Below are 25,210 nucleotides of genomic sequence, written 5' to 3'. Positions count from 1 at the left end.
CCTTCAGACGGCTGCGTGAATTTCCTTCAAGTGCCAGACGGGGAGCTTAAAAACCCAAACCGTGGCAAAACAGCACAGCATCTAGTGTGAGAAAACACACTGGCACAGTCAAACCCTTGAGTTTGTGTATGTGAGAGATGCAAAAAAGATAAAGAAGAGTGCTGATATGGACAGTATGCAGGTCATCTTCTTTGTGTGCATCAGCAAACACGATGGAGATTACTTGTGCTTGCTTAGCTATAAATGCCTATACATGCCAGAGGGTACGCTCTCCTGGGAGTGCTACACTGGGACGCACAGGAAGGCACGCATATGTGCCCCTTGAACTGTGAACTCGTGCATCTGTGAAATCTGCATACTGAAACATTGATAGAAACTGTGAAGCAGCACAACACTAGTGACACTTAAAATATGATGAATATTTCAATGATGGAATGAAGTGAGGGCGTTAAAGATCGAGCTTTGCTGCTATCAGAATGTGTTTTTGGGGCAATTTGTTAAAGGAACAGTATTAAATGATGTTTAAAATTAGAAGATGTGGTCTAAAAGGCCTGAAATGGTTGTGATAATATCACAGATGTGGCCTGAAATGTGTGTCCCCTTGATAAACTGCATTAGACAATAAAGGTCAGTGCATTTGTATGCAAGGATGTCGAATGAAGTGTAAAATTTTATCCAGATTTAAAAAAAAAAAAATATTCCGCAGTTTATTAATTATCTGTTGAAGAGGGTAAAAATATGCGAGATCTATAGAGGACACCACCTGCTCTGCTGCTGGGGAGAAATTTGGGGCTTCACTGCTGCAATGTCTGCTCTCATGCGAGCAACTCAGGGGTGTGAATGAGCAGAGACTGGCGGCTGGTTCGCTGACAAAATCCCCCGGATTTGCCCTGAAAAACGCCAAACACAGACGGACGGTCACTCCTACAGCTGAAATTCCACAGCAGGCTTTTTGTCCTGGGAAGTCGGCGGGAAGCTCCCACTTGAGGAAAAGATCGGGAAGTGGCTAAACAATGCGCACAGAGAGCGAGTTTTCAGTGTTCACGGAACGGGACTGATGTGCTGCGAAGGCGGGAGCTGTTGTTTCTGCTGCGCGGACCGTGGAAGTGGAGCGGCACCGCGCCGAACAAAGGAGGGCAACGCAGGAGTGCGGAGACGCAGCGCTCCTAATACGACCTGCACCTGAGTTACCCCCATACAGACTCTGCCCGGGCTGCTTCGGGTAGCACGGTGTCAACGGTCACCTGGAACGGCCCAGAGAACGCGTCCAGTGGCCGCACATCCTCATGCGTAAACGGAGACGCGTCGGTGCGTATTCGTGCACTTTTCCACGATGCGTTCAATAAATCATGTTTGCTTTGTCACTCATGTCCCGTCCCGTGACCACACCAGTATAGATGCATTATAGACTTCCTCATACTTCATATCTGCCATGAGTGATGGCGATGCCTGCAGAATCTGACAATACTGATGCGCAAAGCAGTGCTCGTGAGAAAAGCCCGGGCGCACCGGATCGCAATGGTTATGTGAAAACATGTGTCGTCCCACTGTACCGTGACCGAGAGTGGTGCGAGTCGTGGGTGAGGCTAGTGCTGACTAGAATCTGGAGTTTCCAGAGTCTCCGGAGCACGGTGTGTGCGGGGTCGCTTTCAGTTTTCCTCGCTCTGCTGCTCAAATGCGCAGACTGGAAAGCTGAAGCCAGCAGCGGCGGCGCGGACAACAGACACTCGCATTCATCGTCCCCCCTCCACTTCGTCTCTGGCTGCGCAGTGGAGCTGTTGCAAACTTGCTGGAGTGTGTTTTCGCCATTGTTCACTCTCCTCTGTGCCTTCTTCTGGGTCGGCGTCTACTTGATCCGCTGCGGGGTTCTGATCCGAACCACGCTCTCGCTCCTAACCTTGTGCCACCTGGGCGCAGCGGCGGCGTGGTCTCTCCTGGACGGGACAGATGAGCAACTCTTTTCATTTACGACAGCAGCCGTGGTCGTGCTCGTCTGCGTGGCCACCGGCGCACTCATGGTAGCGCGGCTGAATCAGGGCATATCTGTCATCCTTTACATCAGCATTGTGAGGACTGTCTCACTTTTCTCGCTGCACAAGGTTCGGGCAAATTGGAGACCGTACGTGGCGTACCTGGTTGGAGTTCTGGGCATCCTGCTGGCGAGGTATGCTGACGAGCTTCTTCCCAACCAAGGGAGACACAAGGAGGGCTGCACCCCCGTGACTGGAGCCAGGGAAGAGATCCCTGTATTTAAAAGGCGCAGGAGGTCCAGTTCTGTGATAGCCTCAGACATGGCACACAGTCAGTCCAGCAGTAAGTCCCATCGTCGGACCTCTCTGCCATGTATCCAGAGGGACCAGGTAGGAAGTTTGCGCGTTCAACTTTTATTTTTTACAGCTGGTTTTCAAAATGACGATGTTTGCCTTTGGGGCAAATAAAAGATGAGACTGAGAGGTGAATTGGTAGTTTATTGTTATAAATAATCACTATTATTATTGATATTATTTTATGATTATTGCAGTTTTGCTCACTTGCAGCCATTAATCAAACATATATTTTTATTAAACGATAGTTATTTTCCCATTTTCCATCTACAATTTGCTTCCAGTTCACTGAACAGCCTCACAAAATGTTTCTACAGCAATTGCTTGTTTTCTATTTACATCTGATGCTTTTACAAGACCGTGATTAAAGAAACTGTTATGTGGTAACGTTGCACCTGTCAGACCGAGGTGGTGATTCCATCCATCCAGAACCTCTGTCGTTTGCACATTGAGTGACCTGGTTGGCAGTTTGTCGCTGTACAGATGATGTTTTAGAGGAGCTTTGATGCGATCACAAGAAAGGCAAAGACACAATGTTGCCTATTTGTTTCATCCTGAACTTTGTCTCCAGTTTATCTCCAAAGCACTGACCTCGCCTCTATCCCCTTATCGCTGATGGCGTGCTCCTCGCCACTTATTGGGGCTCGCTCTGCTTAAATCCCAGGAATGTAGCACTTCTGCCCGTTAAATCTCTTGTGATATAGTGATACACATGGGGGTGGGGTACGTGTGTGTATGTGTGCGCGTGTGTGTGTGTGGGGGGGCATCCGAGCAGACTCATATCAGCTTCTCAGCCTTCCTTCTGGAAAATCGATGCGCATGCTGGGCCTGTGAATGGGAAACAGACTTTTAGGGTGATCAAAGCGCTCGTTGTGACCTGTGAGCGTGGTTAGTCTGGAGATGAGAGGCGGCACTGTCGGGCCGGACACTTGAAAGATGCCCTCAGCTCTTAAGGCCAGTTAGTGTTGTAGTGTGCCTGTTTGTTTTTCTCTGTCGTCTCATGCATTAACATGAACACACACACACACGCGCGTATTATGTGTTGAAAGACTCCCAGATATTCTGCTGTTTACCTTTTATTTCGATACCCATTTGATGCCTCAGCTTTTGTTTATTTAGCTGTCCATTATGACTTCACAGTTGGTCGACTCTGGTGTTGGAAGTTGGTGGATGACTATATATTTAATATTCCCTATATATATTTGTAATTTCTTTCACATTGGTTGCATCAAATAACGCATTTCTCTACATCGGCTCCATAGGCTGAAACGAATATTTTGCAAAACAAAATTGTTATTATTGCACAGAATGATTAGAACTTGCAAGAAGTCCTTCTGTCTTTGCTGCACTAAGGTGAAAAATGCCAAAGCAGAACTCTAAGCACCACATTTGGACTCGACCGCCGTCATTTTTGGTGCTTTTTAACGTTCCTGGTAAACAGCGCGTGACGCTAAAACTGTGGCAGTCGTCGCTGTGTCTTTCTACCCTTTCAGGTTATTTTATTTAATTATTGCAGCAGTAGCAGCGGCATCATTAGTGTTCCCATAAAAGATGAAAAAGACACAATCATGTGTAAAAACAGAAAACACACTAAGGCCTCTGCTAAATGACGCTGTCTGTTGCATGTCTTCTTTCACAAACGTCAGAATTATCAGAGCTTTTCTGATCTCTGATGCAAAGTATTTGACCTGTCATGACCGGACTGTAATTGAGACACACATGGTACACATATGCTACCCTAACTGTCTTGTCTGTGTGGTCCCTAATGTGTAAACAAGCCCCCAGTCATCACCTCACTCACACGGGGTTCTGGTCTCCCAGAGGGAGGTCAGACGCACATTTGGGGTCTACGATGCAACCACCACCTGGTGACGAAAACAGCCAAAGTGCCAGAAGGCATAAAGCACATCAGTGACTCAGCCTGGAGGACGAAACACACCCCAACCAGGGGGGGGGGATGACGCGGGTGCCGCTCCTCGGTTCTGTGACCTAAAGATGTTGAATGTATCCGCAGTTGTGTCCTTTTAGAATTGTGATGTTTTAAAGAGCGAGACAGCGGCGTGAAGGAGCGGATCTGCTCTTTGTTGATGTTCCTGATGTTTGTATTAGTGCCGCGTGTCCGAAGAGTTTGAAGAACAGTGCGAGGGCGAGTGAAGGATTACAGTTGATACTTAACTTGATTTTTCTCAGGAAGCTTCTGCCACAGACCCTGGACTCTTATATAAAGGCCCGTCTGATTGATAGAGACTGTAAATGTTGTTTATTCAGAAAATAAATACTGCGACGAAGAATCCCATCTCTTCTTTCGCCCTCCCTCAGGAGCGCTAAAGCTGCCATGTCGGCCTCCGCCACTCGCTTCTCCGAGGCCGCGCTTTGGTCCGCGCAACAGTAGATTTAATCACCAGCCGTTTTCTCTGACTTTTTTGATCAGAAATGAACTGCCAGCATGTATTAGCTCACTAAGTGGGTGAATTTCCCGTGACTGGAGTCATCCCTCCAATCAGAAAAAGTCGTTATCGGCCAATCTGATAGCAATTAGCGGTGGCCTCTGCAGGGTCGTCCTTCTTTCTTTTTTTTTTACATTAATGCAAAATGACAGGCTGCTCTGCTGTTTTCTGCCGGGGACACTGAACTAGAGGAAGAGGTGTGGACACGTGGCGTGGATCGCTTTTCACCGCATGTAAAGAAATTTGAGTCCAAGGCTGTACTGCTGCAGACATCAGCACTGTCAGAGCTCCGACCCTCCAGCACAGCAGCATCACCAGCGCCCGCCAAGGGCTTTTTTTCCCAGCTGAACTTACCTGAGTTGCAGATTTTGACAGATTATTCCGTTAAGGGAGTGCACGTTAGCGTGCCGTGCACGTTAGCGTGGCTCCCGTGTCTCCGTGAGGCGTCGGAAGCCACTCTCTTTTTCTGTCAGTAACTTCAGCCCCCCCCCTCCTCGCAGCGCTCTGCTCTCTGTCCTCTCACTGACACCAACACAAATATTATCCCAACCAGAGGAGGAAATTCTTTCTTAACTTGGATGATAAAGATATTTTTTAAATCTATGGTAATGACTTCCTGTGGAACAGGATCCAAACAGAATTACTGTAGCTGTTGTAAATGTTTCCTGTTACTCTATATTTGCAGCAGTGTCCATAATTGAATTGTGATTTGGATGGAAGAGGTTGTTGATAGCCTGTGGGATGGTGATTTACCACTGAGCCACTGCACACTCTCATCCCAAACAGCCCTTTTTACTTTAAACACAAAGCCTCATGGGATATGGTGTTTTTATAATTATTTTTACAAGCGGGTAAAAATAATCATCATTTAAAAGGCGAGCTCATATGACTGTGGGCCCGATTGGGCGATCCGCTTCACACTTTGAATCCCCCTTCAGTTCCAGTGCATTAGCTGCACGGTGCATGTTTGAGGAGGCGATGGGTGGAGGAAACGGAGTAGGGATGAAAGTAGGTCATTCGAGGTTTTTGTGTAGTCGCCAGGCTAAACAGCAGGCTTACTCCAACTTTGATGAATGGTGGGAGACTCTTACATTTGACCGACGGAGCGTTGCGACTTGCGCGCCGTATTTATATGTGACACCTCAGCCATCTTTGCACACAGCCATGTTCACCTCTTACTGTACACTTTCTCTCTTTTTTTTGACCTTCAGTAAGTTTTGTGTCCCACCATGCTCAGGTTCTGTTGCACTGGTCTGCTCCCAGTTTCAAAAACACGATGGTTTCTGTTGATCGCTCTCTCGATGTTGTTTCGGGAGTTCAACCACCAGTCTTTGTTACGATTACCTTTTAAAGTACGAGCTGGTAACGCTACAGTATCGCTCCAAAGGAAATGGGCCAGGAAATTGTGAGTCAGGCAGTTCTAGATGTTGTGCGCGAACTGGGAGTGTTGAGACTTTATCTGGAATTTGCCTATCTGCAATGTTAGGAGTCAGACCTGGCTACACAGTCAAATCAAGAAGTCGTCTGCAAACAGTGAAAAATATTTACAACATAGAACCTTAGCGACATTTGACCTTTGTCCCCTGTAAGAAGTTTTGAGCCAGAAGGTTTTAGGTTCAATCCCAGCTGAGCTTTTCTGGGGTTTGCATGTTCTCCTCATGTTTGTGTGGGTTTTCTCCAGGTCCTTCCCTTTCCTCCCACAGTCTAAATACATGCACATTAGGTTGATTTGAGACTTTAAATTGCTTTTCAGTGTGTGTGTGTGTGTGTGTGTCCGTGTGTGTGTGTGTCCTGTAATGGGCTGGTGCCCTGCACAGGGTGTATTCTGCCTCTGGGCCTTGACAGCTGGGCTAGACTCCAGCAACCTTGTGACCCTGATTAGGAATGAGTAGAGGTAACAGGAAGTGGATGGATGGATGGATGGATGGATGGATGGATGGATGGATGGATGGATGGATGGGTGGTGGGTGGGTGGGTGGTTGGATGGATGGGTGGGTGGGTGGGTGGATGGGTGGGTGGGTGGATGGATGGATGGATGGATGTTACATACATTGTTACATGATAATATTTTCAATGCAAACTGAAACACACACAACTGAGTTTGACCCACAATAACACAATAATCCTCTTGTCGTTGACACTTTGCTGTTCTTGATTCACCCGTATGCATCTGTTTCACTCACGCTAGGCCAGAAACCCATACCCAGATTCTTGCCCTTCTTATCTGATCACCTGATCCCACCAAACCAGAGGTCCAGGCTGTGCACCCCACCCCCTCTACTTCCACCCCTGGCACGATCACGATCTGGCTCCCTACTGATTAGCATGGAAATTATGGAAGAACGTCTGCATGAGCATATGAATGTGTGTGTGTGTGTGTGTGTGTGTGTGTGTGTGTGTGTGTGTGTGTGTGTGCCAGCAGCTTGATGGCTGCCAGCTGCTGCAGGCTGAGAGGTTGAATCCGCTCGGAGAAACACTGAGGGCCTCAAACCACAGACAGAACCCAAAGCAGCTGGAACTGCTAGACAGGCACAGGGTTCCAGTCTGACACACAACAACATATTAACACCTCAGGATGCTAATCGCTGCCCCGGCATTGAACAAAAGAGCAGAAGTTGCCGATTAATTATGCATTTTTGTGTGCGTGTTGGTTTATACAGTGTGTGCGGATGTCTATGGCTGGATTACATGCTGTACTCTCTCCTGTTGGTCAAACTAGAACAAGGCAATTAAGTCACTTGAGTTTTCTGCGTTACCATAAGAGACCGACTGTTTAAATGATGGAGGTGAACAGAATGTTCCTGGCACTCGTGTGTATACTGTAAGTGTGCAATATGTGTATGTGTGCGCGTGTGTGTTGCGTCGGAGGCAGGAGAATGTATGTGTGTTTACAAATGCTGGTTGGCTTTAATATTTTCATCAAGCAACCAAAGTTCCTCTGTAATTTTAATTAGTTCAGTATTCTTACAGAACCTCAATGTTTAAAGGAGGGGAATCTTTTTTTTAAATGACCAAAAAAAGATATGATGAACAAGTCGAGATGCTGTTAAGTGACAGAATTCTTGTGTGGTGTCCTTAGTACTGTCTTAGATGAAGATTTCACATCATTTTTATATCATCTGCTTTCAATCGGATTTTTTTCCCGACTTATTCCTGTTTGCCATCGTGACGAGACAGAGCGGTTGAAGCAGCGGAGCTCACTGAAGTCGGTATCGCCGCCTCCTGTTATATCAGGCAGCAGAACACAGCTCATCTGGGCTCTGGCTGAAAAACCAAAGTTGGAACGCAAACAGCTTCTGAGACCGGTAGACGCTGGTTTCACAACTCTGGATGCAGCTCAGATGATTTACAAGTGACGAATTGCAACGTTTCCAAAGGGGACTTAAAGTGCAGCAGGACACAAAAGGCAGGAAGAAGCTGCAGAAGAATCAGATCGGCCTGCAGATTTAGGAATTATCAAGGAGTTTGAGATTTCGGGGATTGTAGGTCTCATGGAATACCTGGACGCTGAGAACAAAAGTTTAACCAGCAAAGTTGCAAACTGAATCAGGGAAAACCAAAAATCCCGGCGAAGCGAAGAGTTGTGCGGGCGATGCTGAGGCGGTGGTTCCGCTCTTTAAAGGATGGGCAGGTTAATGGGCGCTGCTGCGTGTCCGGAACAGCATCACTTTGGGGAACTGGACGCAACACATTTGGCTTTCATCTGTATTTATGCTCCTGAAGGGCCTTTTCAATCACACAAGGAGCCCTGCTTCCAGACAGTGATCTCTTACATGAGGGGACATTCCTGCACTCGCCCCGGTGCTAAATGAACTGGAATGTGCAGGTTGAGCAGACCCTGAAGGACAGCCCTGTGAGCCCGTTCCCTCCGCCCTCCCCGTCCCGACCCCCCTCCTCTCTGCCTGCTCGCCCCGACTTGAGCCAACACCACCATCTCGGTCTGTCACCAGGTGTGCAGCTGGCCTCTGCCGAATGAATAGACGGTCTCACATGGCCCTGGGAAGTGTGTGCTTGAGCGTTCATGTTTGTGAGGTAGAGGCGGGGTGGGATGGGGGTGGGGGGGGGTGGGGGAGTGCTGGGAGTAAATAACTGCAGTCAGTAGAATTTATGAAAAACAAATGGAACTGTTAATTTCCCCTCTCAGACTGTGTGGACATGTGTGTTTGCAACTGCGATGGCTTGAAAATGAGCTGTGGGCCTTTGACTGGTGTCCAGCTCCATTACTGGCCATTGTGTCTCCAGCAGGAACAGCCGAGTCCACATGCACTGCCGCTGCTCCCATGATTCATGCAGCGAACGGGAACATTCTGAACCCCCTCTGACTGGGACTGTCCCATAAATCCTAACATAGATAGCCATCAATTGTATACTGCATAATTCACGAGCATGACAAGCTAATCTACCGCCTGGCTAAAATCTGACAAGCACTTGCGTATGTTTTAGTTGACTCAAACTGATCATGTAGCATACATTTTCCTCTAAACTTTGCAACCTCTCAATTTCACCACAGAGCTGTTGCACAATATTTCCAAAATACCAGTGGTGGAGAAAGTGTTCTGATCCTTCACTCAGTAGTTTCATTACGATAAAATATATTCAATTGCAAGTCAAAATCTTGGATGAAAGAACTATTTGATATGCAACAGACCCACTTCTGTCAGACGGATGTGTTATTAGATGAATATTATGAATGATTTGAGTTTTTAAGTCCATTAGATTGCACATTTTGGTCATTTTTGCACATGGCCATAACGTTTCTACCCTCAACATGAACACACGGTTCTCTATAAATCAATATAAAACCATCTTGTGGGTGTAATAAGTGGAATGTCCCTGTGTCAGCAGGCTGCACGTCAGTCTGGACGACTTGGAGCAAGGAAACGTGTTATTGTAGTGTCTGCCTGGAGAATCCCCCCCCAGTCCAACCAGCTCGCTGCCTCACTGGCCCACCATGGGCCCGTCTGTCGCTGCAGCCAACAAGGCCAGCGCTGTTCCCTGCTCAATGCTGTGTTTTACTCTCAAAATAAGGTAGCCGGGGGGGGGATCCGTCTGTACATCTGTCTGTCAGTCAGGTTATTTCACCCTGCCGGGGCCACAGCCTTCACGTTTTGGGTCGGGGTCTGTGTTCTCAAAGTCACTTTTAATTACTTAGATATTAAAAGTAATACATTTGTTTGATATGGTTTTCATCCCTGACCAGTACAATGGACTGGTTACTTTCGTGAGTGTCCTTTTTCTGTTCAGACAGTCGCCATCTGCCAACACACACACACACACACACACACACACACACACACAGAGTGGTGTCATTGATTTGCTGCTGCATTGCCCTCCATTGCCTGGAGACACTAGATGATGTCAGGGCTGATGTTTTCTTGTGCAGGTGACATCCGTTTGTACTCGGGTACAATTGATGGCTGTGAACAGGAGGCACCGCGTGTCCAAAAGGTCATGTGGTCAGGGAACATTTGTGTGGAACCAGGGAATAAAGATGTCATCACGCATCACAGATGACATAAAACGTGCAAAAAAGAACATGGTTGCAATTGAGTGCAAGAAGATATCCATAAATGTGTCTGTAGCCCCCCAAAATGCGAATGCACCTGCTACTTTTGCTCATTTCACTTCAAAAAGCATCTATTAGAAACAAGTCTGATGGCTTATGGGTGCATCCAGTGAATTAAACCCGTGAAGGTGACAGCAGCGTTGCAGGGTGCAGCAGTGGGCTCGTTGGGTTTGTACTAGCTGTGATCCCGGAGGCAAAAAAAAGGAGGCATCAGCGAAGCAAATAATGAAGTGCTGGTCAGCGGCAGTGTCAGGTTTACTCTGATCCGCTGAATTTACCAAAGTTTACCAAAATGTGCTTTTGGGATGCTGTGCTCCATCATTGTTGTTGATGTCCTAGAAAATGATTAATACCCCCCATTTCATCAGGTCTAATTCTGGGTAGAAATTGGACATCTTTTTAAACTCTCTGATAGGTTGGATGGTTTGGAGGCGTGTCTGCCACTAGTTGTGGGTAGCGGGCCTGGCCAAGCTACCCCTTCATGTAGGGTCTGAGCAGAAAGGGGGTGAAAACTGAGACTGGGAGCCGTGACACTGTGACTGGGGTTAGAATGGACGTGGGTGTTTGTTTTAATGGCTAAGTGCTTTGAGCAGCCTCGGGTCTCCATGCTGTTTTCCATTAGCTGCTGTTGCAGCAGTGCTCCCTCCTGTCCCTCGGTGTCGTGTGCAGGACTGGGCGACTTAAATTAAATCTCTCTACAGCTCAGCTGACATCTAACCAGTTTCTGATCACAATGAAAATAATTAGATGTCAGCTTTCAACACTGGAGGCAGTTTAGGAGCATCAGATCCTCGATCACAAGGATGGTTTCTCTTACTCTGGCTCTTTTTTCCACCATATTTCTGTCATTGGTGTCATTTCTGAGCTCTTTGTCAAAGGGCCGAACTTTTTCATCGTTTGGTCAAGTTTTCTTCACTCTAACATTGTAAGAGTGTTAAGATTTAGGAGTTGTGAGATTCTTGGCAGGTGTTTGATGAAGGCTTTGGAGGAAAAAAAATTTTCCGTTATAAGGACGGGGAAAGGGATGTGGTGGTTTTGGCAACGCTCCACAGTCTGGAGAGGCAGAAGGGCTTTTGACGTCATCGGGTAACGTGACCCACTTCTCAAAAGGCGAGCAGCCTTGGGCTGGTTGAGCAGATGTTGCACAGATGAGCCTGTATGCACACGCTCCTGCACACACCTACCATGTATGCACACCGCCCGCCTTTATTTTCCATTTATATACCAGGAGGAAGAGCGCGCAACACGAAAGTGGGTCTCATATCGTTGTCGAATTGCGTGCTGGCGTGACTGAAGTGGCGACTTTCGTCAGAAGCTATTGAGGTTAAATCTGATGGGATTTCTTTAATCTGAGATGGATAGAAATACACCTGAAGCAGCTTCCACAGTCTCGGTCTCAGCTGCATTGCTGTTATATAAGTTGGACCTACAGAGACGGAAGTGATGTTGAGCCCCGGAGAGCCAATAGGTCCAGATCTGTGTGCGCGAGCCTGGATCAGCCAGGGGCACTCCCTGTCCTTCTGCTCCCCTCTACCATCACTCCATTTCTTTGAGATATTCCATAAAGCCTTTGTGGTCCGTCAGTCAATATGATGTGTTACGGCCCTTCTCATCTCCTGACTGGAAAGGTCCCCGCGATGGCGCTTGTTCATGGGTGTCGAGCGGATTGCGGCACTCCCGGCGGAATTCTACGTCATAAAATGCAAATCAAAGTTTGCTGATTTTTTTCCCGCTAATCACAGATAACGTAATAAGAGACCCCCTCCCCCGCGCTTCCCTCTGCTGAGCGTTTTATCATCGCACACGCCACCTTCCTCCGAAGTGAAGTAGTTTGGAGCTAAATGGTTCAACTTCAGGAGATGATGGATCCTCGCTGCACTGAGAGGATAGTGAGTCTAGTTGTCATTGTTTTTTTGTTGTTTTTTTATTTCAGTTGGAATGAGTTCCTAAATTCAATAACCAAAACAAAATCTCTGAAGATGAATCAGCAACTGCCAACTCGCGTTATGCGCAGGCCTTATTTTATATCATTATATTCGTATTATAGCCCACAGAGGAAAATAATATTGTAATAAGAAGTCAGATTGTGTGTTTCCTTCTTCAGGAGTTTCCAGTTTTGGCTGAAGCCAGGCTGACGCAGCAAACCTGAGCGGCTGGCTGTTCACTGGTACCCCGACTGCCCAGCAGATATAATATAAAAAAAATTACACTCACCCGACCGCAAATAGAGACGTCGCTATTTCAATCTTAATTTCCTGATTTGATTTACGTTTGTGGGCATCTGCAGTAAAATCCAGGGTAGTCTTTATATTTTGTGGTTGCAAAGTGGATGGAATGCTGCAGGGGGAAAAAGTCTTGACCAAATGGGTCGAACTCTGAGACTGGAGATGCTCACAGTTCTACAGCATCTTCCTTGATTTAAGACTCTTCCAGTGTCCAGAGGTAATAGTACAGTAGTTGGACAGCTTTATTGGTACAACACTGTTGCCACTGACAACAAAAAGGGTTATTTTAAGAAGATTTAGTCATAATGCATAGTGATCTGGCTACTATAGTTTCATTTCAACATTTCGATTTTTAAGCTACTATATTTATCTTTTTCCCTCGTGGATCGCCAGCATCAAAGGTGTCATTGGGGCGACCATGATGCGGTGTCGCATGGTGCTGAAGTCTGTGCCCGCATTTGGCAGACGATATCGTTTGATCTAATTGGATTCCAGCTCCTAAACCTGATACACACGTCGCCATTTGGGGTGCAGCCGATGGAAAGTGAAATCAAATCATGGATCCTGAGTGTTCACAGCCTGGTCCAGCCCCAAATCTGCAGGTCTCGAGTGACTAAAGACACACTTCCTGTGTAAACACGTTTTCACCTCTTTCATTTACAGTAAAAAATGTCTTCCCGATCCTCCGGGACGCTTCTGATAGATATTTTTGGATTCGTCCGAGTTGCATTTAAATATCTCTGTCCCCAATGGGCTTCAGAGCGTTTCTCCGTTTCAGACGATTACATAGCTGCAGTAACGTCCAAGCCGCAGCTGGCAGTCGCCGCCCAGTTTTCTCAAAGATCTGCAGAATAAACCAGACCAGTGGATAAAGACAAGCTCCTCATCCATTGATCTGCATCCTGAGCTTCTTTGAGACGCTGATATTGTTTAGTTTTTAATCTAGCTCTGTTTTGGCACCCGATCTATCTTCATCGGTTATTTCTTTCCCCTGAGGATGAGTCAGAACCAGAGGCAGATGTTTAACTGGACCCGTTTGTCCGGCCTGTTCAGGATTCAGATGAGGTCCCGAAGCCAAACAACGGCGAAAGGCTGCGCACGCTGTCGATGATGAGCTCATTATTTATCAAATGTCACTGCTAATGAAGATTGGTCACCTTCAAGAAACCACTGCATTTGCTGCGGCCGAGGTCTCTACCCGGCTCCTCGCTGTTGTTCACCACCGCCAAAAGGGCATCGAGCTGTGCGCAGACCAGACACGATTACACGCTCATAAAGATTACCGCCGCTTCATTTCACCTGTGCCAATATTGTTGTTCGATGGAAGGGAGCGCAAACTGAAAACATTTATGGAATACACATGCGCAGCGCACAGACCTGCATTTTTTTTAAAAAGCCGGCGGTGAGCCTGTGATGTTGCAGATGTATAAACACTCTTTCATTTCCACCTCGGCCGTGCGTTGAGATTGATTCAAGGGCCGGGAGATGAAAAGGTCAGTGGGCTTGTTTTTGAGCGAGTGTAAGATTTCCATCATCACGCCACACGCTCTACAAGGTCCACTCCAAACTACACAAACAGCCTTCCCGAAGCCCCTGACAGCCCCAATCCCGCCATTAAGTCAATAATCTGCTCTTACTCTCTCGTCCTCCTCCTCCCTGCTGTCAGTTTACGTACTTCCCTTTTAGACTTACCCTCGACGGTGCTCGCCCAAACTCCGGCATCACTTTTCCCCCTCGTGTGTTTCCCTTTCACCCACCGTACCATTTTCCACAATTCATCCACATTTTCTCCTTTCCCTTCCTCTCACCTAGAACCTCTCATTGTTTCCAGAAAGGGGTGAAACATACTGAGAGAAACGTCTGGAACCTTAAAGTCTGTGTGCACATTCACACACAGGAGGAATTGTTCCAGGAAAGTGGCATCTGGGCAGCCCATTAGACAGGGATTCATTGGACTTGTGAGGGCCTTTTACATATGGTGGTCAGCTGCCTTGAAAGGAACTGGAACCAGAGGTCACATTTGAGAGAAAACCAGAAGACACTAGGGGAGATTATCCATTTTGGACACACACGCACTTCAAAGCTCAGCAGTGTCCTTCGCGGCTGCCCCGGTAACACGGCGCGTTCCTGTCTGTCGAGCCCGGCCGCAGTTACACTCTGGGCCGTGCTCCTCGCCAAACCCTCAATCTCAGTGAATTCAGTCACTCATCTTCTGGTCAGTCCTCAATCCAGCTGCTCCAGAACGTTGTTGCGAGGCCGGGGCAGCAGAGAGAGAAGGCCCTAATCAGCAACAGCACAGTCATTATGCAGGGGAAGTCCACCCTGCCGTTATGATGACTGGACTGACTCGCAGGAGCCTCGGCCTGTCTCAGACAGCGCCGAGGCTAACGGGTGTTTTATTAATGCATTCTGCTTTGAGTTGTCCGCAACCGAGCGCACGTACAGGCCCGGCCCGGGTCAGACCAGGATACCCCCGGCTGATTCCAGAGCCATTCCAGCGGCCCTCACGGAGTCGACCTGCCACAATGAGCCGCCGACCTGCAGCACCTGAACTCTGACAACAACACACAGACACGTGTTTACTATACATTCTGTACATGCAGGTCATCCTCCGGGAGGAGTACCGGGGACTGGCAAGAGGAGACTCGGGCACTGCTCAGTCCAGCGGATTAACATTCGCTGCAGATATTTGCACTTTACAGTCTTCACCCTCTCTGTGATTTATATATGGGCTGTACTCGAGCTATCAGGTTGGTCTGCTGTGTGGCGTTCAGTCGGACCGATGTTTGGCCCTTCCCCGCATTTCAAGCATAACAGTCACATTATCTGAAAGCAGTGACGAATGCAGCCCGGCAGTCAGATAACAAAAGAAAGCGCCAGAGAGCAAGAACAACGGCACTCCTGGGTGGTATGCTGTCGGCCGCGGCGATATTCCGAGCGCCGCGACCCTCTGGGAAGATCCTGCCGGCGCTGTTAGCATATGTGTGGCGTCAGAGCACCTGGTCAGAACCTCAGGCAGCGGCTGTGACTGAACACGCTGCATGAATGTGAGGCTTGTTAAGTTTGCTGCCCCGCCAGGTGGACCGCAGCTTGTTGCAACACGTGCCGCGCACATGACGCTCCGCCACGCATGGACGCATGCATGTGCGCAAAAGAACGGGCATGTTCCCACACGATGCAGGTGCAGACAGAAGCGGCGAGGGGAGGGGGGGACTCTTGTAAACCTCTAATCAGATCAGCTCAGATATGGTATCACTGTAACCAAATTAGGGATGGTGCAGAGTATAGTATATCAGGATTTGGCCAAAGCTCAGTCACATTTGTGGCAGAGAAGTGACATGGAGCGCCTGTTCCAAATGTAATAACCCAACTCGCATCACGCACATTAGGGACGAGTGGAGACCACCGCTCTCCGCGCGCTGGATGGAGCTCCCCACGCCAAGCAGAGACGGATACCTCTGCCTGGAACTGCTGAAGCCACTTAGCTGCAGTTACAATGCGTCTTTTGATCTGCGCTAATCCATCCTGGTCCCAACAGGCCCGTCTTGAAAAATAAAAATGGAGACTGTCATTACAAAGAGAGGCACCAGCTCGTATCGTCTTTCATGGCTGGAAGGACTGACGGCGTCGCACACGCAACATTTGCTTATAATTATAGCTCACTTTTGTACCTTATGATAAAAACAAAAGATATTTCTGAGTCCTATGAAACCTGCGTCTATGAATGAGTTTTTCTCACTAACATGTCGGCTGTTTGTTATTTCTTTTCCAGGAATACATTTGTGACCGTATCGTTCATTTGCCTTTATTATATTAATAAAAAGTAATCGGGGGGAAGAAGATTTTTTGCTTTATATTCACGCAGGAAACTTCATGACTTCTTAACAACCTGGTGTGTTTAGAGGAGGATACTTCTGATGTAACAACACCTCTAATGACCACAATGCCGTTGCTAAAGCGACAAATAAAATACTAAATAATGTTAACCGATGATTTTACTACCCTCTTGAAAGAGTCATTGAAATGTTTAACTTCTCTCCTCAGACACCCACATTTCAGCCTGTAAAACGGGCAGAATTTGTTCGATTCACTGGGTGAAAACAAAAAGGAAATATGGGCGTAGCTCAAAACTTCTGGTGACTCTGGTCTGTCTGGTCTCACCTAATGGTTCTCGTGGTGGGAATGTGCATGGGGCCGATAATGGATTGTGGATCGCATGTTTGTCTGGGCATACTCTTCTCTGATAGGACCGCGCTTCTTAATTACCAGAGCGGCTGTTTATCCACACTGTTTGCCTGAATCCTTATCAGCCTTAATAGTGTTTTAACTCCCAGTGGAGAATGTGTGGGAGATGTTGAGAGGAAGTGTGTGTTTGTGTGTGCATGTGTGTGAGTTTGATAGACTTTGTCAGACATGGTTTTGAGTGTGTGGAATGCAGAACATGCAGATTCTGTCTGCGATACCCCGGCCGTGGCTGCGCTGATGGTGTCGCGCCCATGATGGGACGCAGAGGCACGCTTGTGGTCCGGTCACCCACGGGTGCATTTATGCTGAGGTTTTAGCAGCCCGGCGAACGCTCCTCAGCTCCGAGATCCTCGGGCAAACGTTGGAACTGCACGTTTAGCATTCCAGCGAGGAGCGCTGGTGAAGTTAGCTTGATTTTCCCGAGTTGGGATTGTAAAAAGTGTCCGTCGGTTTGTTTTCATTTAAGGAGGGGGGGGGGCTGCTGGAATGAGTCTATACTTGGTGTGTATGCGTGAAATGTGTTTCCTTTTGTTTCTGTGTGCATGTGTATGTTGTGTGCACATGTGTGTGTGTGTGTTGTGTGCACGTGAGTGTGTGTGCGAGCATGTGTGTAACATGAGCTCTGGCCATCTCCGTGTGTGTGTGTGTGTGTGTGTGTGAGTAATGGTCCCTGTTTTATTGGCCCGCTCCTCAACAGACTCTATGAGTAATCACATAATGCCTCCTCTTGACGTCAGAGCTGTTTCCATGGTAACAGTGCTCCCCACTCTGGGGAGGTGTGTTCACTTTTTTTCTCCTTTCCCCCACATCTTGTCCTATGCGCGCTCCAAGCTGCAGCTTCGGATGGAGACAGGACTCCTTAAAAGAATTTTAAAAAAAGAAAGAAAGCGTCTGTAATCTTTATTTTTGTGCTCGGTACAATAATCTTTTCTTTTTTTTCAGGCCGTGCTGGCACCGTTTCTCTATTTCTGTCGTCCTCGGTCTCCTCTTAACTCCCAGCTCTGTCTCATCCTCATAATTAGCTCATATCTTACCCCGTGTCCTTTCCTTTCTCTCCTCTCTAAAACACCTTTTCCCGTTTCCACACCAGATGTGTTCGTTTTCTTTGACTTTCATGCATATTTGAGTCCTGCTGAACGGCTGACCCCTCTCTTTTTGTTCAGAATTCTCTTTACAGTTTGGCTTCACCCCCCCCCCCCCCCCTTTCTTTGCTCTGGTGAGAGGAAAACCTCGGATGAAAAGGAAATACTCGGTGTCGGCTAAAGCTTGGTGCAGCTCCAGGCTTCCCCAGGGTGCCAGGAGACAATACAGCAAGTTCAGGTTTAGTTTAGAACCGAAAAGTTGCTGGAAAAGTGTTATTTGAAGTTCTGCTTGCTCGAGTGTATAGATAAAAGTTTGATTTTATTCCCTATTACTTTCAGAGTCTCTTGATTTCTGATCTTGTGCAAGCTTGAAAAGCATGAAAATGTCAATAATCGGGCCGGTCTCAGGTCCGCCTGACCGGCCAAACCCTCTCACACTGGAGCCGTTAATGGCTCTGTTGTCACCGCTCCGAGAGTCTGGAGCCGAAACCATTACGGTGCCAATTTCCACCACGTTGCCCTCTCCTGTCCTGTGTCGCAGCGCTGACAGAAACGGTCATCGACCCGTGCTGTGGTGGCAACGGCGACCCTGCTGCTCAACCATCCAGAAGTTCTGGTGCCTGCCCGACTCGGATTAGACGTTAAGGTGCTGTAATGCTGCAGTGCCGTTGCAAATCAGCAGTTAATTAGCTTCGATATGCGCCGCCCGGCCTCTGTGGGCGCGCAGCTGCGTGTGAGGGAGGGAAGTGAAGCCGACGGAGGAAACGTGACGGGCAGTTCATGGAAGCGTGCGCGGTTTGGTGTGGTTTCTCTGGAATTAAGCCGCACCAGATGACGGTCGTAAAATCGTGTTGTTTTACAGCTCGGCCTCCAGTCACGCCGGGGGTTCTGGCTGACTCGGCCTTGACTCTTTGGAGTTCGGGGACAAACAGTGCTGTACCCATTAGTGGCATTTTACGTGTGACTATAGTTTCGACATTTGCCCGTTGAAGCATTATTGAACTGCTACTCAGCAGGGCACATTTGAGGGCACTGGCGCCATTGGCTAGTTCCATTTTTGTCTGCACATTTGTCTGTTGGCTCTTTTGTTTTTTTTAAAAATTCATTTTACAGTAGCTTGAAACTCTCAGCATAGTTGTTGCGTGACAACCGGGAACGAGGAAAGGTGAGTGCTGCCTCCACAAGCGCCGGTTCTGAGTTAGATTCAAAGATGCTTCCGTTTGCCCCATGTTTATGCTAAACATGCTAAGGTAGTTCGTGTAATGGCTTACGTATGTGTTCCAGAGAAAGAGAAATCACAGTAAAACCAAGGACAAGAAGGCCATGGCCTGTATCTGGGGGTATTTTTTAAATAAGATAGGCAGTCTTTTGCCCTGAAACCTATCATGACAGGAATCATAGTTCAGGATCATGGACGTCAGTTTGCTTTTGGCTCCTGCAGCAGGAGGATTAAGCTCCCTCCTCGAACTTGTGCAGGCTAGTTTACGGATTTACCCTGAAACAGGAGGGAAAGCTGCAGATGTCGGCGAAGTGGGAGCAGGACTGTAGACCCAAACAAGAAGGGAGAGATCCTGAAATCATACAAGGCATCACAGAGCCTTAGAGGATCTTTGCACTCTTCAACCACAGGAAGGAATGGCTCGCTTCACCCAGAAAACTCCCAGGGACATGGACAGGGACATGGACAGGGACGGCAGCCCCCATCTGCAGCTGCACGCCATACGGTTTGTTTTTCATTCAAGACCCCCGATCTTGGAGATGGAAAATAAAACGGTGGGCAGATAGAATGAAGACAGAGCGCAGGCCTCGTTAGATCTGAATGCACAGGACAATATCCAGCAGCCACTGGAAAAAACAACTTTAAATGGCAAAGTTTACACTATTAGCTCGGCTGGTAAAGTGGAACCTACACTGCACAGCTAAACAGGCCCTGAGGGCACTGGGGAAGCTAACCGGGCTGTAAAAATGAAACAGCAGAGTAGCTGCAGATCCAATCAGTGGACCAGCGAGTGGTTCACTAGAATCTCTGGCTTGATTTGCATAATCCACCCAGCACAGGTCAGGGTGGAATTGCCTGCAAAAATGAGCCGCTAGAGCTAAAAGAACAGGGTGAATTTGCTCGGAAATGCATGCATGCGCGGAATTCAGATGCATTTTAAGTCTAATTTTCGAGGCCTAATGACCGACTGACGCCGCATCCCCTTTCATTAGCATTGCCGGGGCAGCGCGGCCCATCGATGTTAATCTACCAGTTGTTTTCCTGCTCTTTAAAAAGCTGAAATGAAATGTGACGCGTGGAAAATGCACTGTAAAACAATCTCCCTTCAACCTGACAAGCATCGTTTAGCCGCCATTTTCCAGCATGTGACAGCTCGTTAATGTTGCCATGATTAGTTTTGTAAATTTGTAATTGTTGGCCGTTGCCGTGCACGTTGTGGTCTCTCTGGCCTCCCACTTTTTCTTCCTGATTTGCACCGTGACAGCGGCAGTGACAACCTGACCCGCCGGCTCCCCGTTCACTCACGGCCCTGCTGTTTATCTCCACTGTTTTTTCTGTACCAGATCCATTTGGTCCAGGCTGGCGCAACGGTAATAATCTGGTTATATGGGGAGAAGTAATTTGTTGTGGGGTCTGTTTTCCATTAGATTAATGCACACATGCCACAAACAGACATGCAGATTTATCAGCCGGGGGAAAAAAAGAAAAGAAAATCATCCTTTTTCCAAAGTTTTCCACAGTTTCTGAGTGGAGGGTGGCCATTTTGTATTCACAAGTCCCAGAGTGGAGCCTTATCGGTGCTGCAGCTGAGGCGGTTTATGGCTCAGGTTTATGACACCTCCCTTCCCGTCTACATCCCCAATTAATTGAACTAGTTCCCATTACGCTGGCTCGTCCTCCGCAGTTGGACTCCCTCGTGTTGCCGTCCTTGTGAAAACAGCCCTGCTTGATGGTTGTCGTTTACCCGCGGCAGACGTTGGCTGTTTTCCGTGCCGCATGGAAAGAGCAATTACAGCAATTACCGTCGAGAAGTCGCACTAGCTTCGGGCTACGGAGCCACTTTGTCGCGAACGGGACGTGAACTTCTGCTGGACGCGATCAGAACGAACCTGCATAAATCTTTCCTTATCACTGTTTGATTTAGACATTAGCCATCGTTGCTAATAGGCCAATTAAAAGAGTAATAACCAGCTATTTGCTGGGCGCAATTAATCACATCCTCCGCCGCGCCGCTGTTTTGTTTTTTTTCTGCCTCTTCAGATGTTCGGAGGATTAGCCTTCTGTTCCGTGTCTCTGTCCCATCTCCTGGGGAGGAGCAAAGGTCCTAACTAATTGTTTCCTCAGCTGTACCACAGAGATGGATGTTTAGGATAGGTTAAGAATTTAGGAGCTGCTTCTGGAGTTGTTTTGTCTCAAACTTCCTCTGTTGTCAGAGATTTTGTGGCAGAAGCCAGCTGATGAAGTCTCTATTTTGTTTAAGGGGGGGGGGGAATCCATGTCGGGAAATGAAACCAAGGAATTTTTCTTAATATTTGTGTTTTCTTTGTTTACATATCTCAGCCAAGTTATTATACAAATGAACAGTGAAGTATCTTTATACTGTGTATTATTTACTGATTATCCCATTAGCTAGCTCCTAAATGACGTCCTCGTTACTGGTTTTTCTTTGTTAAATATGAATCTGTTGGGGCCGTTTGAAGGCGACGTCGGCGATGCGTTAAAGTTTGGATCTCTGGGCTTCATCCAGAATCCTCTGCGTGTTTACGGACGTGGTTTTGTCCGGATTTTAAACAAAGTAAACATATTTTGCGTTGCGCTTCGGCTCACTGTGGTAATTTAAAGGATTTTTCAGAGAGCCCTCAACTCGCTGCTGAAAACATTTTTGGACGCAGGAATATTTTTCTGGAACGGTGAAGAGAACAAATTCGCTGTTCAGACTAAACAAAGTGTTGAATCCCCAGTCCTGAAAAGATGGCGTCTTTACAGACCTGGCCTGGTTTTCAAGCCGCTAATAACGCTAACTTACCAATAAGGCGTCCCCGTGATGCGGCCCGAAGCAGCGATGTATACGTTTACGCGTTCATTGAGATGCTTGTTCATCTCTTGACAGCAGCTTTAGCAATTATTTATGGATTTTGTGTTTTAAGTGGAACAGGAAGACTATTTCAGGCACCAGTTCATGAGCTCACAACTGCTTATGAAAACAGATGGCGAGCACAAAGTAGTGCTTATTTATTTTATCAGGCAGAGATAAATGCAGCAAACACAGGCCAGTGAGTGATCGCTGCCTTTATAACGCACGTTCTGTGCTCGCTGTGTTCCACTGCGTCTCAGACCGTATCAGTGAGAACGCAGATTAATGAATGTGTGGAATGTGAGCTGACGTCACTGGACGTACTGTAGCCTCAATCACATGGCTAGATAAACACAAGTAGCTCTGCAGCCTGGTGTGTGTGTGGGTGTGTGTGTGTGTGTGTGTGTGGGTGTGTGTGTGTGTGGGTGTGTGTGTGTGTGTGGGTGTGAGACCCGAGACCGAAAAGAATCAAGAACCAAAAATGTTCCTTCGGGAAAGGTTCTGGTCGGAGTGGAAAAAAGGAAATGGTGTGTGTATCTTCACCAGGATTCTTCCACATTTAGAGCATGCGCGCATGCACTCACACACACACACGCACACACACACACACACATATGTACACATACACAAATCCTTGTACTTCTTTCTTCCTGAGGACTTTCAGTGGCATGATGAATTTCCAAGCCCATAACCATCCCAACGAGCCCCCTAACCCTGATCTAAACCTGGATCTAAACCCTGATCCTAACCCTGATCTAAACCTGGATCTAAACCCTGATCCTAACCCTGATCTAAACCTGGATCTAAACCCTGATCCTAACCCTGATTTAAACCTGGATCTAAACCCTGATCCTAACCCTGATCTAAACCTGGATCTAAACCTGATCCTAACCCTGATTTAAACCTGGATCTAAACCCTGATCCTAACCCTGATCTAAATCTGGATCTAAACCCTGATCTAAACCTGGATCTAAACCCTGATCCTAGCCCCGATCTAAATCCTGATCTAAACCTGGATCTAAACCCTGATCCTAACCCCGATTCTAACCCTGATCCTAACCCTGATCTAAATCCTGATCTAGATCCTCCTTTAAAGTTATGAGGACCAGCTATAATGTCCTCACTTCCCAGAAATGTCCTCACTTTGCTAGAAAGCGGATTTTGGTACTCAAGTATGTAGCAAGTCCAATAGCAACATGTCCACAAAAACACACACACACACACACACACACACACACACCACACACACACACAGTATAACAGTTCTTCAGTAAAATTCTAATCTTCAGGATTTTACTTGTATCTAAATTGAAAGTAGATTAAAAAGGGGATCAGGCATCGATATCATGGTGGTTTCATCATGCCCCAGTAAAAATATTACACAGGAATTGTGTTCAGGAGGAAAAAGAAGCTCAGATGTGACAGAGTATCTGTTTTCTTTCTGCTGCTGCTGCTGCTGCAAAAAAGAGAAGTTGCATCAAAGGTCCTGACTTACACGGGTATAAAATCAGCCCGTAAAGAGAATTTATCTGCTCGCCGATCCAGTGGTAGGAACAGAAACGTGCCTCTTTACGAGGCCGTGAACAATCGTTCTGGGTGGTCCGCTCGCCGGGCTGCTTTTCAGCAGAAATACATCATCATCTACCTTTGCCAAAGGCACAAATTCTGCGTAATATGCTGACAAACTCTTGCTGCGAAGTCTTTGCTTGTTACCCTGTCGTATATCACTCGGGTGGATTAAAGAAGCATATCAAGTGAGCCGCGGCGATGGCGTGATTTTTCCCGTCACTCGGGGAGGCTGTGGCCCGTTTCCCAGGGGGACAACCGCATTCTCCTCCATCTGGTCCTGTGGAGGTCGGGCCGGCCTGGCGACCCGTTCCTGATGGTTCTATAATAGTGAGAGGTGCAGCAGAACTCTGTCCTTTGTTCCCCGTCCCCACAGACTCCTGTGCTCTCCTCCTACAAGGGGAACCAGGACCTGCTGTGGACCTTTTACAAGCTAACGCTGGAAAACCTGTCCGTGGGGCTGCCCGAGCCTCTCACGGCGGACCAAGTTCTGCACCGCAAATCCATCCACCTGTAAAAGAGGAAGCAGAGATTTATGCCCCCATGCAGAAGCACATGCTGTTTATTAGAGGCTGGCATTCACACACACACACACACGCTTCCAGTACGTTCGGTCATACGCTGTACTTTGTACAGTCGTGTTTCTACATCAGTGATTTATGAAGGATGTGATTTTAAGGCATATGCTCATGTGGGCAGTCGCTGTATATTTGTTTACTGAAGTCCTGTGGGAATCTTGATGGGATTGTAAATGTTCTGTGTGCTGCTGAAATACACAGGGGGGCGACGCGTGTGTGGTCCTCTCGCCGATGAGCACCGACACAACCCAGAGCCCGGCGAACAAATGAAATAACGGAGGCAGCTCGCACGCGCTGCTTTTCTTTTGCGAGCGAAATGCAGCAAAAACCAAGTGTGTTTGCAGACTCTGACTCCCGTATTCACCCAATTACAATCCCACAAAGGTTATGTTGAGTATTAAAACAACAGCAGCGTATTGTCACATCACTCGGAGCCAAGTTTGAACGCGGACAGATCCCCGTGTTTACATGTTGACGTGGCGATGGTCATGTCGGATGACCCGCGCGAGGGAAGAGCGCCCAAGACCAGATTTGGTCAAATGGCTCCGATGGCAGAACTTCCCAGATGCTAAGCGATGCTGATGCAGGCCGGAGTTTGCAAAGTTAATTATAACTAAAGCACTTTGAAACCATGGGAATGGTATTTGGGTGTTTAAGCATCTGCATGTCAAGGTCAGGTCCAAACGGTTCCATCATTCGGGCCCTTTTTTTACGCGATTAACCTTGCTGTCCGCAGCTGTGCGCTAAACCAACGCGGATCTATCATTCCTCGTCATCTGCTTCATTCCTGTGGGCAGGAAATAAGAATAATGCTGCCTAATCTGTCCCCTCTACCCACACTCCTAATGGTCTGTTTTCATTATTCGATTTTTTTTTTTTAAAAAGACACACGAAAATCAATATGAGGCCTCCCGCGTTGCGATGAAAGCTCGGCTGGAAAACACCCAGACGGCTGAAGCACCAACTTGATGGATGATGAGGAAATGTGACTCTTTATCTCCAAGCTGTAACAGCTGATGAACATGAAGCTGTGCTGGTGGGGGGGGGGGGGGGACAGCCTGTAAGAGAGAACACGCTGTCCTCTCTATGGCGTGTAATTAGCTC

At 47.6% G+C, this 25,210-nt stretch overlaps 1 protein-coding gene across 5 annotated transcripts in view; it reads left to right on the top strand.

The window, feature by feature from the left end:
• The first annotated feature begins 808 nt into the window (after positions 1-808).
• The window catches only part of LOC130536668 (cGMP-inhibited 3',5'-cyclic phosphodiesterase 3A-like), a 49,195-nt gene continuing 24,793 nt past the window's right edge, over positions 809-25,210 (top strand). For 2 of the 5 annotated variants that reach the window (XM_057052775.1, XM_057052774.1), the window contains exon 1: positions 809-2,360. In XM_057052775.1, the coding sequence (XP_056908755.1) occupies positions 1,440-2,360 (921 nt within the window). In that variant the 5' untranslated portion in view covers positions 809-1,439. The remainder of the gene's footprint in view (positions 2,361-25,210) is intronic. The other 3 variants (XM_057052776.1, XM_057052777.1, XM_057052778.1) reach the window with 3 other exon arrangements.

The sequence above is a fragment of the Takifugu flavidus genome, chromosome 13, assembly GCF_003711565.1.
Source record: "Takifugu flavidus isolate HTHZ2018 chromosome 13, ASM371156v2, whole genome shotgun sequence".
Lineage (NCBI taxonomy): Eukaryota > Metazoa > Chordata > Actinopteri > Tetraodontiformes > Tetraodontidae > Takifugu > Takifugu flavidus.
Note: the sequence above shows the minus strand (reverse complement) of the source record. Positions and strands in the feature narration are given on the sequence as shown.